Source organism: Myotis lucifugus, unplaced genomic scaffold (genome assembly GCF_000147115.1).
Source record: "Myotis lucifugus unplaced genomic scaffold, Myoluc2.0 scaffold_430, whole genome shotgun sequence".
Classification (NCBI taxonomy): domain Eukaryota; kingdom Metazoa; phylum Chordata; class Mammalia; order Chiroptera; family Vespertilionidae; genus Myotis; species Myotis lucifugus.
Window position 1 is genome coordinate 677433 of NW_005871478.1, and position 15901 is coordinate 693333.

General features: G+C 41.2%; 1 protein-coding gene across 1 annotated transcript in view; it reads left to right on the plus strand.

The window, feature by feature from the left end:
- NPHP1 (nephrocystin 1) overlaps nucleotides 1-15901 on the plus strand; it is an 89688-nt gene that overhangs the window by 431 nt on the left and 73356 nt on the right. The window contains exons 2-4 of the mRNA XM_023744132.1: nucleotides 7873-7984; nucleotides 8178-8302; nucleotides 10933-11167. Coding sequence (XP_023599900.1) covers nucleotides 7873-7984; nucleotides 8178-8302; nucleotides 10933-11167 — 472 coding nt within the window. The remainder of the gene's footprint in view (nucleotides 1-7872; nucleotides 7985-8177; nucleotides 8303-10932; nucleotides 11168-15901) is intronic.

Genomic DNA, 15901 nt, shown 5'->3' on the forward strand with positions numbered 1-15901 from the left:
TCGGTTTTACCTTTTTACCGGGGCCCTTTTTCACCCTTCCACTTTTGACCCCAATCCCTTTTTCCTGCCTTTAGCCCTTTTTCCCCTTCCCCCCCTTCCCCCCCCCCCCCCCCCCGTCCCCCCTGCTTCCTCCATGGAAGCCGCTATTGCTTCCCGTGAACTTAAGCGAAATAGGGCTAGTCAGTGAGCAAAGACTTAAACTAAAGAAGAAATACAAGTAACTAATATACATGAGAAAAGTTAACTTCAGAGATAAGTAGTTGCAAAGGAAAGATATCTCGAACACTTATTTATTTTTTAAGTGTTTTTATTGATTTTAGACAGGGAGAAGGAGTGAGGTGGGGGAGAGAGAGAGAGAAGGAAAAAAGAAAGAAAAAAACCATCACTGATTGGTTGCCTCCAGTGCGCACCCTGACCGAGGATCACATCTACAACCTAAGCATGTGCCCTGACCAGGAATTGAACCTGCGACCTTCTGGCCCACAGGATGCTCAAATAACAGCCACACTGGTCAGGGCTCTTGAACATTATTATTTTTAAAAAATATATTTTATTGATTTTTTTACAGAGAGGAAGGGAGAGAGATAGAGAGTTAGAAACATCGATGAGAGAGAAACATCGATCAGCTGCCTCCTGCACATCTCCTACTGGGGATGTGCCCACACCCCAGGTACATGCCCTTGACCGGAATCGAACCTGGGACCTTTCAGTCTGCAGGCCGACGCTCTATCCACTGAGCCAAACCGGTTTCTGCTAAAATACATTTTATTTTTAAAACTGAGCTATCAGCTGTTAAAGTGTGTATACATTTTTTGGGGATACCCTGTATATGCAGCAAAGATAGACAGAAACATGCTAGGATGGTTATGTAGCATGCTGATGATGATTATGTTTCCATACATTTTGATATTTTTATGATTTGAATACCAGATGTATATTACTTAAAAAATAAAATGTGGATTATTTCCTTAAATTCCTATTTAACTTTGCTAATTTTACTTCTTATTTTTCATTTGATCTATTGGCAAGTGTTGTTTCCACTAAATAAAATTATTTTGTTATCTGTGGCAGACAAGAGATTTACTGAATGTTCATGTTTTATCTACTTTTGGACACTCATTTAAAAGTATTAAAGATTTGATGGATACATATTTCTTTTTTTAAAATATATTTTTATTGATTTCAGAGAGGAAGGGAGAGGGAGAATAAGAGATAGAAACATCAATGATGAGATTGAATCATTGATAGGCTGCCTCCTCCATAACCCACTACTGGGGCTCAAGCCTACAACCTGGGCATATGCCCTTGACTGGAATCGAACCCAGGACCCTTCCGTCCACAGGCCGACACTCTGTCAACTGAGCCAAACCAGCTAGGTGGATAAATATTTCTTAAGTGACCCTATTGGAATTGTAGTGGTACAACAAACACAAAATACTCTTCTGGTAGAAATTAAAATAAAACTTGATGAGGCATGAACTTAAGCTGAGCTTTGTCTAGATATGTAATATGATTCTGTATCTAATTATAATTTAGTGCGATTTAGGGAGAATAACAAAAATTGTTATTAAAACAAAACAAACTATTAACAAGGATTGTACAACCTGGAAAAGAATTAGCTCAGGAGCCTTTGGTATCCTGAATGGGAAAGGTTCTTGGATAGTGTGAGCTCCTTCTTCCCTGTCTCTATAGAGGACGCCTAAAGCAAAAAGTGGAACAGATTTCCCACGTGGTGTCCAGGGAACAAGAGCGCAGCTCGTTCATGCCTCAGACAAGATGCAAAATAGCACGAGTAGAGAAGAAGCTAGTCAACTTCTCTCTTTCTCCACCCACTTTGTCTTCGCATCATTTATAGAAAAGAATCCAACAGAAGTAGGTGGCTCTTTTGTGGGTACTTTGGCAAAGTTACATGTGTTTGGAAAATACGAAGTCACGGTGTCAGCTATAAGAATGAGGATAAACAAACATGTGATATATCCAGACAGTGCATACTACTCAGCAATAAGAAGGAACAAACTAATGATACACACCACAAACAGCATGGCAGCATCTCAGAAACACGCTGTGTAAAAGGATTACACAAAAGAGCACATACTTCCTGGGCATGTCCTGGGGTGAAGGTGCTTTTCTGTACTTTGATGGGGTTTGGGTTACACAGGTGTATACAAATGTATAAGATTTGTGCATTTTGTATGTACATTTTACACCAATTATTGAACTCTAGTTAGTGATACCATGGTGCATTATTTAAGGGGAAATGCATTGGTGATTGCAGTTTACTTCGAAATTCATAAATGAGACTGGTGAATAGATGGGTCAAATAAGAATAAGTATAGTAAATTGTCAGTGGTGGAATCCAGCTGGTGGGAGTTCACTATACAGTGCTTTCCACTTTGTTGTATGTGTTCATCCTAAAATATTGGCGAAAAGATTAAACTTTTATTTCCTAAGGTTACATGGTATTTAAGAAGTTGATATTTTAAAATTTCTTTTTGTTATAGGTTGATGGTTTGCTTTCTGAGAGTCAATTGAAAGGAACTCTAGAAACCAGTAAAAGGCGAGATATTTACCAAAGGTAAAGCATACTCAATGTTATAAGCTTTCCAAGAACTGTACTTGCATTGCAATGAGCTGTGTTTACAGAATTGAAACTGTTTATCGAATTATTTCTTTCTGTTTTTATTAGTACAATGAAAAAAACTGATAATGAGAAATATTGAGGTAACAATGAAATTTTTCAAAATGTGTTTAAAAAGATTTCTTGCAATTATCTAGATCTATCAGGTCTAAATATTGGAATGATAAGATTAAATTGAGAATTACAAATCTTAAAAAGAGGTAACTTAATTTATTTTGTACTCTGCATGTACCAAGCAGTGTGGTCCACACTCTGAAAACTATTCCTGATTAATTCTCACAATACACCAGGAGAAAATTGAGGTTCACAGTGGTTCTTTAACTTCTTTAACATTACTTTGCTCTGAGACATTAGAGTGAAAGGGCAATAAAAATACCTTAAGTTTGCTGAGAAACGCAGGGTTCAGTGAAGGGAGAGGAAGAATGTTGCTGAAGTTGCCATGGAGGCTCGGGCTTTGGCCTATTTGAACCCAGTGGAGGAATTACATGGTGGCCTCACTTGGATCTAGGAGAAACCACCTAAACCTGAAGGTGGTGGGCTTGCTGTTGTGACAGCAGCTCTAGAAACTGCTGAGTGAACGTGGTGGCTGAGGCAGGATTGTGGGAGGTCCTTGGCCTGTGTAGGCCCAGGTCTGTGACCTGGTCAGAAATCTCTATTAACAATTCCAGCTTCCTTAAGGTGGGAAAAATGTTCTCTTGGTGGATAAGTGTTTCTGTTTTGTTTTGACATTTTTTTTTTTAATCCCTGGAAAAGTTTAAAATAAAATAGAGTTTAAAATTATATAGTCATAATGGACTAAATTGAATTAGATTATTAGTACTTTTGTATTGTTTAGGACATCATTAAGATACTCTGTGTGGCCCTAACCGGTTTGGCTCAGGGGATAGAGCGTCAGCCTGCGGACTGAAAGGTCCCAGGTTCGATTCCGGCCAAGGGCATGTACCTTGGTCGCGGGCACATCCCCAGTAGGAGGTGTGCAAGTGGCAGCTGATCGATGTTTCTTTCTCATTGATGTTTCTAACTCTCTATCCCTCTCTCTTCCTCTCTGTAAAAAATCAATAAAATATATTTTAAAAAAAGATAATCTGTGTGTTTGGGGTATTTAAAGAATTTATAACATTCAGAAGAACATTAGAGATTCATTCTACTAGTTTAAATGATTCACTAGAATCACTGGAAAAACTTACTGAAGTCAGGCATTCAAAGTGCTTAAAAGCAAAATTAAGTTTATATGAATTTTAAAGTGTCTAAGGGGATTTATTTTTTTTAAATTTCTTTATTGGTTAAGGTATTATAAATGTGTCCTCATCCCCCCATTAACCCCCAACCTCCCCCCACCCCCCACTCATGTTCTCATCCTCCTGTTGTCCATGTCCATTGGTTTGGCTTATATGCATGCATACAAGTCCTTTGCTTGATCTCTTCCCCTTACCCCCACCCTCCCCTACTTTCCCTCTGGGGATTGATATTCTGATCGCTGTTTCTCTGTCTTTGGATCTGTCCCTGTTCATCAGTCTATGTTGTTCTCTATATTCCACAAATGAGTGAGATCATGTGGTATTTATCTTTCTCTGACTGGCTAATTTAACTTAGCATAATGCTCTCCAGTTCCATCCATGCTGTTGCAAATGGCAAGAGTTCCTTCTTTTTTACCGCAGCGTAGTATTCCATTGTGTAGATGTACCATAGTTTTTTATTTTTTATTTTTTTAAAATATACTTTATTGATTTTTTTACAGAGAGGAAGGGAGAGGCATAGAGAGTCAGAAACATGGATGAGAGAGAAACATCAATGAGTCGCCTCCTGCACATCCCCTACTGGGGATGTGCCCGCAACCAAGATACATGCCCTTGACCGGAATCGAGCCCGGGACCCTTCAGTCCACAGGCCGACGCTCTATCCACTGAGCCAAACTGGTTAGGGCTGTACCACAGATTTTTAATCCACTCATCTGCTGATGGGCACTTAGGCTGTTTCCAAATCTTAGCTATGGTGAATTGTGCTGCTATGAACATAGGGGTGCATATATCCTTTCTGATTGGTGTTTCTGTTTTCTTGGGATATATTCCTAGAAGTGGGATCACAGGGTCAAATGGGAGTTCCATTTTTAGTTTTTGAGGAAACTCCATACTGTTTTCCACAGTGGCTGCACGAGTCTGCATTCCCACCAGCAGTGCACGAGTGTTCCTTTTTCTCCACATCCTCTCCAGCACTTGTTGTTTGTTGATTTGTAGATGATAGCCATTCTGACAGGTGTGAGACGGTACCTCACTGTTGTTTTGATTTGCATCTCTCAGATGATTAGTGACTTTGAGCATGTTCTCATATGTCTCTCATCCTTATGTATGTCCTCTTTCAAAAAGTGTCTATTTAGGTCCGTTGCCCATTTTTTGATTGGATTGTTTATCTTCCTTTTGTTAAGTTGTATGAATTCCCTATAAATGTTGGAGATTAAACCCTTATCGGTGATATCATTGGCAAATATGTTCTCCCACGCAGTGGGCCTTCTTGTTGTTTTGTTGATGGTTTCCTTTGCTGTGCAAAAGCTTTTTATTTTGATGTAGTCCCATTTGTTTATTTTCTCTTTAGTTTCCATTGCCCTAGGAGCAGTATCAGAGAAGAAATTCCTTCAGCATATGTTTGCAATTTTGCTGCCTGTGGATTCCTCTAGTATTTTTATGGTTTCCCGTCTTACGTTTAAGTCTTTTATCCATTTTGAGTTTATTTTTGTGTATGGTGTGAGTTGGTGGTCTAGTTTCATCTTTTTGCATGTATCTGTCCAGTTTTCCCAACACCATTTATGGAAGAGACTGTCTTGACTCCATTGTATGCTCTTGCCTCCTTTGTCGAATATTAATTGGGCATAGTGGTTTGGGTCGATTTCTGGGTTCTCTATTCTATTCCATTGATCTATATGTCTGTTCTTGTGCCAGGACCATGCTGTTTTAAGAACAGTGGGTTTGTAATACAGCTTGATATCTGGTATTAAGATCCCACCTACTTTGTTCTTCTTTCTCAGGATTGCTGCAGCTATTCGAGGTCTTTTTTTATTCCAGATGAATTTTTGGAGCGTTCGTTCTAGATCTGTGAAATATGCCATTGGTAATTTAATGGGGATTGCATTGAATCGATAGATTGCTTTGGGTAATATGGACATTTTGATGATGTTGATTCTACCAATCCATGAACACGGTATGTTCTTCCATCTGTTTATGTCTTACTCTATCTCTTTTTTCAGTGTCCTGTAGTTTTTCGCATATAAGTCTTTTACCTCCTTAGTTAAATTTATTCCTAGGTATCTTAATTTTTTTGGTGCTATGGTAAATGGGATTGCTTCTTTAGTCTCACTTTCTGTAAGTTCTCTATTGGTGTAAAGAAATGCCATAGATTTCTTTTTTTTAAAATTAAATCTTTATTGTTCAGATTATTACAGTTGTTCCTTTTTTTCTCCCCCATAGCTCCCCTCCACCCTGTTCCCACCCCCCCTCCGCCCTCACCCCCCCCCACACTGTACTCATCCATAGGTGCATGATTTTTGTCCAGTCTCTACCCGCATCCCCCACACCCCTTTCCTCCCCAAGAATAGTCAGTCCACTCCCTTTCTATGCCCCTGATTCTATTATAATCACCAGTTTATTCTGTTCATCAGATTATTTATTCACTTGATTTTTAGATTCACTTGTTGATAGATGTGTATTTGTTGTTCATAATTTGTATCTTTACCTTTTTCTTCTTCTTCCTCTTCTTAAAGGATACCTTTCAGCATTTCATATAATACTGTTTTGGTAGTGATGAACTCCTTTAGCTTTTCCTTATTTGTGAAGCTCTTTATCTGACCTTCAATTCTGAATGATAGCTTTGCTGGATAAAGTAATCTTGGTTTTAGGTTCTTGGCATTCATCACTTTGAATATTTCTTGCCATGCCATAGATTTCTTGGCATTAATTTTGTATCCTGCTACATTGCCGAATTCATTTATTTATTTTTTTATTTTATTTTATTTTATTTTATTTTATTTTATTTTATTGATTTTTTACAGAGAGGAAGGGAGAGGGATAGAGAGCTAGAAACATCGATGAGAGAGAAACATCGATCAGCTGCCTTCAGCTGCCTCCTGCACTCCCCCTACTGGGGATGTGCCCGCAACCAAGGTACATGCCCTTGACCGGAACCGAACCCGGTCATGCAAGGGGACAAGCACTGTGATGGGAAGAGGCCGCTGTGGGGTCCTCGGCTCTGCCTCCATGTGGTTACTCTCCCATTGACGGGCTGTGCTCGCCTTGTAGAACCTCACTTTCTCCATCTGGAGGGCGGGTGGCTCTGAGGGTTGAATGAGGCGCTGCCTGTAAACTGTTTAGCTTCCCGCTTGGTGCACTCTAGCTGTTAGCCGTATCCTCATTCTTAGTGTCCTCTTGGCTGGGTCCTAGGCTTGTGGGCTTTAGGGTAGGTGGAGAAGCATTTCCAAGTCCGGTGCTGTCCTTATTTTAGAGGCAGGACCCTGAAGCCCGGGGCCACTTAGCTTTCTGAGCTTTGGTTTTCATATCTGTGTGCCTCAGAGCTGGGCTGTGAGGATGCCAGGCTAATGGGTGGAAAAGCATTTACATGTGCATTTTATTTACATGTGTATTTTTATTTATTTATTTAAAATATTTATGACATATTTGCCTATTCACATAAGGTTTTCTACAGTTTAAAAAATATTATTAATGGTTTCAGAGAGAGGAAGGGAGAGGGAGAGATAGAAACATCAATGATAAGAGAGAATCATCGATTGCCTCCTGTTTGCTCCCCCCCCTTGCCCCCCCCCGCCCCCGGGATTGAGCCTGAAACGGGATCTCCTGGTTGATGGATCAACATTCAACCACTGAGCCACACCAGCGGGCTACATGTGTATTTTTAAACATAAGCCATATAATCACTAACTGCCTTGTCTGCTTAAAGTCTTATGTATGACTTTATAGAATAACTTTTTGGTTTTGACAATAGAAAAATCAATATATTTTTCTCTCTTTTTAAAATTTTAGGTGTATCCAATTAAAACAGGCAATCGACGAAAATAAAAATGCTCTTCAAAAGTTAAGCAAAGTAAGTATTACAGACACTCATATCCCAGAACATCTGTCTCACAGATGTTTCCATGCAGACTGACTCTCCATTTGGGAACCTGCGGACGCGTTTCCCAGATGTGGAAACAGGCTCCAGAGGTGGAGCAGCTTTCCCGGCTCACTGCCCAGGAGGGGGCACTTGGGAGGGGCCCACCTTTATGACAGAGCCATCTGCCTGGGAGGTAGCCCTTCCCACTGCAGAGCGTCTGCAGGACCTAGAAGGGAACACAACAAGAAGCAAGTAATTTAATTTTTCGTTTGGTTTACATTCTAACCATCTACATTTCTTTTCATCTTATTTGCCTAACGGAGGCCTAGTTTCATACTGCTATTTACTTTGTCTTCTAGCACATATAGGAGTTGTCTTTTTTTAAAAGTAAATACAATAGAAAACAAATACATTTTTCAGTGAAATGGACTCATGTTCTCTCCAGGCCGATGAACCCGCACCTGTTGGGAACTATCATCAGAAAAAGGAGGAGGAGCTCAGTCTCTTGGACAACCTGACGCACCAACTGCAGGAACTTGCCGTGTCCATAAGTAGAGAAAGTAGAACTGAGTATGCCGCTTCCCTTCCTTCTTTCAGATGTGAGGCCACCAGTTTTAATGTTTCACTCAGGATACAGACACGACAGTACAGCTATACACAAGTGGCCGTAGCAGGAGAGTCAGTGGACACTGGTCACAGGGCACAGTAGACAGTGTGAGAGCCCAGGAGTCATGCAGAAGACCCCAGTCCTGCTTGGTGGATGTTCAGTGACGTCAGACAGCCGTGTTGTGTGTTTGTCCAGATTTTAGAGCTGTTTCTGGTTTGAGGGTTAAGTTCAGTACCAGCTACTTTGTCCTTCTCAGGACTGGAAATCGGTGGGAGTTCTAGAGTCCTTGCACCTCCATCCTTAGCATTTTCCCAGGATACAGCATAAAGATAAGGGAACAGCCTTGGAGGACTCGGAATAGTTGATGTGTTCCTTTCTGCTTCCCACAAATTGGGCTTGTTTAGACCATCAGGTTCCTTCCACTTTGCAAAGGCTGTTACCGCCCTCCAGCAGGAAGCAGGGCATGTTTGTGCCTTCAGCTTTCAAAGAATAGTTATGAAAGGAGAGCGTATGCAAGCAGATGATCCAAATAATTTTTTTTTTACATACGAACATTGACATTAAAGGCAGCATCTTTATTTTCGTACATTTTCACACATCTGTTTATTTAGCTTTTCAGATCTCGACTTTGTTCCCCAACTAGATGATAAATCACCTGAGGGCAAAATTGTGACTTCCCTTCTTTCCCCCTCCCATGGGACCTGACACTTTCTGCTGCAGTCTTCATATGAATACTACACAGCACTTCAGCAGTATGTTTGGGGCCACTTTAAATGACAGAATTGCCAACAAAAAGCACAAAAATGCGAAATTCCTGGTACTAAATAGACTGTAAAAAGGACACTTGTTTTCAGTCCAAGAGCCGAAAAGAGAAGGCAGGGTGTCGCCTTGTTCAATCTCTGCTGTGAGCGTGTGCATCGGGCAACTTGAATTTTTTTGCTGCTTTGCACTCATCTGTGCAAGAACACAGAAGCACTGCAAGTGTTGATTGGGGGTTACCAGATACATTTTAGCAAGTAGGTGAATTTACAAATACGGAATCTGCAAGTAGTAAGGATCAACTCTATGCAGAAGTCAATATGTGACAACAGAGGCACAGGAGTAGCTAAAAGGGCCGGCAGGGCACATGGGATGATATCATCTTAAAGGTCTTTCATTTTGGGTGAAATGTAATATTAATTCAGGTTAGACTATGATAAGTTAGGGATGCATATTGTAAAACCTAGAGTAATCACTATCAAATAAGGTAAAGAAGTAGCTTAAAAAACCAACATAAACAATAATAGGGAATCCTAAACACGACCACTTTAAAGGTAAGCTTCTACAACGTGAGCTGTAGGAGTCTCCCAAGCACACAGTGTCTGTCACGCTGTAGGTGTCCTGTAAACATTTGATGACTTTGCTGAATGTTGAATGAATAAGTAACGCTCAGAGATTTAGTGACTTATCCCAGCCAGTATTATTTGAACTCCTCTCCCTTCCCTCACCTTCCATTTTACCTCCTTCACATCTTTCCAAAATGTCTTTCTCTTCCTCCCTAATGCTTTTTTCTTAGTCCATACTGTGGCCCTGTGTCACTCTTCACAGCCATCTTTCCTTTAGCCCTTCCTCCAGTCTGTCCCCCATGTGTAGCCATCTTTCTAAAGTTCGGAGCAGATCCTGCCCTACTCTCACTTCATCTTAGGGACTTTACATCTTTGCATGATGCTCACCTGGATGCCTTCTGCTCACCTCTTCGCAGCCTCACCTCTCGCATTTCTCCAAGCCTGTCCTGCATTAGTGACCTACTTGAGGTTCCCTGATCTTGAGCCTCCTTTCTCCCTTCCTCCCCCTCCTTGCTACTTCCTTTTACCTGATTAACTCCAACTCATCTCTCAAGACCTATTTCTGAGTGTTTCCTGATCCGCAGCCATGCGGTCTAGGTTAGGTGTCCCTCTTGTGTTTCCTTAGCATCCCGTGTGTCTCCAGGCTAGTACCTATTGAGCTCTGGAGTAATTATCCATTTTCTAGATGCCCCTTGGGGACGGAGAATTGAGTCTGGCTCACCTGTGTAGCCACTGTGTCTGACACGGACCAGCGTCGTCAGCGCTGACCTTTATTACAAGCGTGCTGTGGGCAGGCGCTGTTCCAAACACTGCGAGTCGGTAACTCATGAAGCAAGCTGTTATTATCTCCACTTTATCAATGAGGAATGAGGAGCTTATGACTTACTGCCTGTAAATCACAGTTATTCCTCAGCAAGCAGGAGTAGAGCCAGAATTTAAACTCGGAGTCCGTGCTCTAAGCACTGTGTGCTGATGCTCAAGCAGTTTGCTGGGTAGATGAGTCCAGGACCAGAGTGCACGTCTCTTGGCCTCTAGTCCCGCGCATGCTCTCCCTGTCACTTGCCTTCCTGCTATATAACTCCTTCACCACGCAGCCCCTCAAGTCCCATATTCCTAGCTGGATGGTAGAAACCATTAGCCGTGCTTTTTCCTTATTTTCTTTATTTGCTAGTTTCAAATATGGCCAGTTCTTCTATGTAGAGAAGTTACACTCATACTTCACCTGTACTATTTCAAGTGATCCTTGTCATAGAATTATTTTTTTGCAGAATTGAGGCATTTACCGAAAGAGAGGAAGATAATGATTTTGCTGAAGAAGATGAAGAAGACAACGATGATGACAAAGAAGAAAGTGAAGAAAGTAGTGGGGAGGAAGAAGAAACAGAAGAGGAAGAGGAAGAGGAAGAGAAACAGGAAAATGAATCTCAGCGGCAGGCAACAGATGAAGAATGCATTGCTGTTGGAGATTTTATTGCTCAGCAGGCTGGGGACCTTACATTTAAGGCAGGTAGAAACAAGCCTGGAACCTAAACTCAGGACCAATTTGCATACCTAACAGGATAAGGAGGTTCTACCTGGGTACCTGTGTTATATATTCCTGATACTAAGTTTTTGAATGCTCAATCCATTTAAATAAAATAAGTAATAGTTATGATTTAATAAGCAGTAGTCTATATGAAATTGTTATCAAAGTTACATGGTAGTAAAATGGTAAAAGTGCAATGTTACTCTTCTACTTTTTATTTTATTTATTTATTATCTTTTTGTTAATTTTTCAATTGCAGTTTACATTCAGTATTCTTTTATATTAGTTTCAGATGTACAGCATAGGGTCAGACAATCGTATCCTTTACAAAGTGGCCAACCTGATATTTCAGGTACCTACCTGGCACCGTACATAGTTATTAAAATATTATTGCCTATGTTCCCTATGCTGTGCTTTACGTCCATGACTATTTTGTAATGATTACTTTGTACTTCTTAATCCTGTTTCACTCTTTTCACCCAGCACCCTGAATCCTCTCCCCTCTGGCAACCATCAGTCTGTTCTGTGTCTATGAGTCTGTTTCAATTTTGTTTGTTTATTTATTTTGTTCTTTAGATTCCATATGTATGGAAGTATATATGTGGAACTATGTGGAATCTATAAAGTGTTTTTCTTTCTCTGACTGATTTATTTTACTTAGTACAATGCCCTCTATGTCTATCCATGCTGTTGCAAATGGTAAGATTTTGTTCTTTTTTATGGCTGAGTAATATTCCATTGTATATATGTACTCTAGCTTTTTTATCCACTCATCTATTGATGGGTACTTGGGGTGCTTCCATATTTTGGCTATTGTAAATAATGCTACAGTGAAATAGGTGTTCATATATTCTTTTAAATTAGTGCTCTGGGTTTCTTTGGCTATATACCCAGAAGGGGAATGGCTGGGTCAAAAGGTAGTTCCATTTTTATTTTTTGAGGAAACTCCATACTGTTTTCCATTCTGAATTCCCACCAGCAGTACACAAGGGTTCCCTTTTCTCCACATCCTCACCAACTCTTGTTTGTTGATTTATTGATGTTAGCCATTCAGATAAGTGTGAGGTTTTAATTTGCATTGTGGTTTTAATTTGCATCTCTTTGATGATTAGTGACATTGAGCATCTTTGCATATGTCTATTGGCCATGTGTGTCCTTTTTGGAGAATTGTCTATTCAGGTCCTTTGCCCATTTCTTTTTTTAAAAAAAATTAAATATTTATTGTTCAGATTATTACAGTTGTTCCTCTTTTTTCCTCCCATAGCTCCCCTCCACCTAGTTCCCACCCGACCCTCCGCCCTCACTCCCCACCCACTGTCCTCATCCATAGGTACACGATTATTGTCCAGTCTCTTCCCGCATCTCCCACACCCTTTCCCCCCCCAAGAATAGTCAGTCCACTCCCTTTCTCTGCCCCTGATTCTATTATAATCACCAGTTTATTCTGTTCATCAGATTATTTATTCACTTGATTTTTAGATTCACTTGTTGATAGATGTGTATTTGTTGTTCATAATTTGTATCTTTACCGTTTTCTTCTTCTTCCTCTTCTTAAAGGATACCTTTCAGCATTTCATATAATAGTGATTTGGTGGTGATGAACTCCTTTAGCTTTTCCTTATCTGTGAAGCTCTTTATCTGATCTTCAATTCTGAATGATAGCTTTGCTGGGTAAAGTAATCTAGGTTGTAGGTTCTTGGCATTCATCACTTTGAATATTACTTGCCACTCTCTTCTGGCCTGCAAAGTTTCTGTTGAGAAATCAGCTGACAGTCGTATGGGTACTCACTTGTAGGTAACTGACTGTCTTTCTCTTGCTGCTTTTAAGATTCTCTCTTTGTCTTTTGCTCTTGGCATTTTAATTATGATGTGTCTTGGTGTGGTCCTCTTTGGATTCCTTTTGTTTGGGGTTCTCTGCGCTTCCTGGACTTGTAAGTCTATTTCTTTCACCAGGTAGGGGAAGTTTTCTGTCATTATTTCTTCAAATAGGTTTTCAATATCTTGCTCTCTCTCTTCTTCTGGCACCCCTATAATTCTGATGTTGGTGCGCTTGAAGTTGTCCCAGAGGCTCCTTACACTATCTTCATATTTTTGGATTCTTTTTTCATTTTGCTTTTCCGGTTGGGTGTTTTTTGCTTCTTCGTATTTCAAATCTTTGACTTGATTCTTGTGATCCTCTAGTCTACTGTTGGAACTCTGCATAATATCCTTTATTTCAGTCAGTGTATGCTTAATTTCTAGTTGGTCCTTTATCACAACCTCGAGGGTCTCACTAGATTTCTTGAGGGTCTCATTAAGTTTATCGGCAGTTTCTAGAAGGTTCTTGAAAAACCTTAAAAGTGTGGTTTTGAACTCTATATCCAGTAGTTTGCTTTTCTCCATTTCTGTCATGTGTGTCCTGTTTCTTTGTCTCCGCATTTTTTATGCTTCCCTGTGTTGGTAGAGTGGCTTTGTGTGCTAGGTGTCCTATAGGGCCCAGTGGCTCAGCCTCCCCAATTACCTGAGGTGGACACTCTTGGTGCACCCCTTTGTGAGCTTTGTGCACAGTCTTGTTGTAGTTAAGCCTTGATTGTTGTAGGTATCACTGGGAGGAATTGACCTCCAGGCCAATTGGCTGTGAGAATCAGCTGTGTCTACAGTGGGAGAATTTCTGTGCTGAAGGCACCCTTATGGGGCAAGACTTGCTTCAGTGGGGCTTTAGTGCTCACTGCGTCTGCCCCCTGAGTGTGTCCCTTATGGATCTGAGGAGTTGTAATCTGGATGGTACACTGGTTCTTGGATCTAAGGAGGTGCTAATTTAGCCTCTGCCTGAGGCTACCCAGCAGGAGCTACGAAGAGATCTGCAGATTCCCCTTCCTTGTTTGGGGTTTGGAGGTGCCCAAATGAGGCCCAGCTGTGAAGCAATGCAAGCTGCTGTGGGGCCTTGGGCCTTCTCTTGGAAGTTCTGGGTCTGTCTGGCCCAGCTGCAGTTTGTTAGGTAATTTTCAGATTGTAAAAGGCCAGGCCTTTCATATGCAAAAGCCTCTGCCGCAGCCTGGGTGGGGCGGGGTCTCAGGGGATCAGCAGGGCAGAGCAAGCAGCTATGGCTGATCCTCAGCCCTGCCCTAAGGGGCCCCGAGTCTCAGTGTCCCGGTAATTGCTGCAAGCACCTCTGAGGGAAAGCTGCCCTTGAGTTCCGAGTTCTGCCCGCTGCCAGACCGTCCAGTCTCTCCCCTCACGAGTCTGGGTCTCCAGAGACTCAACCGGAACTGGAGTTCAGAGCAGTCGGGGGCTTGTGACTCCCTCCCGATTCAAAAAGACAGCTGCATCCTCAGTCGCTAGCCCTTGCCGCGTGCGCCTCCGTACCTCTGCACTCCACCTCCGCAGCTTCTCTGAGTCTCAGTGTGCTTTTCTCTTCTAGTTGTAGAATTTCCACTCAGCCAGCCTTCCTGTAGTTCTGGATGATGTCCATTTTGTCTTTTAGTTGTATTTTTGAATTTTTTGTGGGAGGCAGCAATTTCCGGTGTTTATCTATGCCGCCATCTTGGTTTCTCCATCTGCCCATTTCTTTTTTTTTAATAAATATATTTTATTGATTTTTTGCAGAGAGGAAGGGAGAGAGATAGAGAGTTAGAAACATCGATGAGAGAGAAACATCAATCAGCTGCCTCCTGCACATCTCCCACTGGGGATGTGCCCGCCACCAAGGTACATGCCCTTGACCGGAATCGAACCTGGGACCTTTCAGTCCGCAGGCCGACGCTCTATCCACTGAGCCAAACCGGTTTTGGCCTGCCCATTTCTTAATTTGATTGTTTTTTGGTATTGATTTTCATAAGTTCTTTATAAATTTTGGATATTAATCCCTTATCAGATGTATGGGCAAATATGTTCTCCTTCAGTGGGTTGTCTTTTTTTTAAAAAATGTATTTTATTGATCTTTTACAGAGAGGAAGGGAGAGGGATAGAGAGTTAAAAACATCGATGAGAGAGAAACATCGATCAGCTGCCTCTTGCACACCCCCTACTGGGGATGTGCCCACAACCAAGGTACATGCCCTTGACCGGAATCAAACCTGGGACCCTTCAGTCTGCAGGCCGACTCTCTATCCACTGAGCCAAACCGGTTAGGGCCAGTGGGTTGTCTTTTCATTTTGTGCATGGTTTTCTTTTCTGCACAAAACCTTTTTAATTTGATGTAGTCCCATTTGTTTGTTTGTTTATTTATTTATTTATTTTTTCATTGCTTGAGGCAATATATCAGAAAAAATATCACTCTGAGAAATGTCCAAGACTTTACTGCCTATGTTTTCTTCTAGAATTTTTATGGTTTTGAGTCTAACATTTAAGTCTTTTTAAAAAAAATATTCTCTTGTACTTATTATTATTATTTAAAAAATATATTCTTATTGATTTCAGAGAGGAAAGGAGAGGACGAGAGAGATAGATGCATCAATGATGAGAGAGAATCATTGATTGACTGCCTCCTGCATGCCCCACACTGGGGATCAAGCTGGAACCCAGGCATGTGCCCTGACTGGAATTGAACCGTGACCTCCTGGTTCCTAGGTTGATGCTCAACCACTGAGCCATGCCAGCCAGGCCCATGTTATTTTTTTTTTAAATATATTTTATTGATTTTTTACAGAGAGGAAGGGACAGGGATAGAGAGTTAGAAACATTGATGAGAGAGAAACATCGATCAGCTGCCTCCTGCACACCCCCTACTGGGG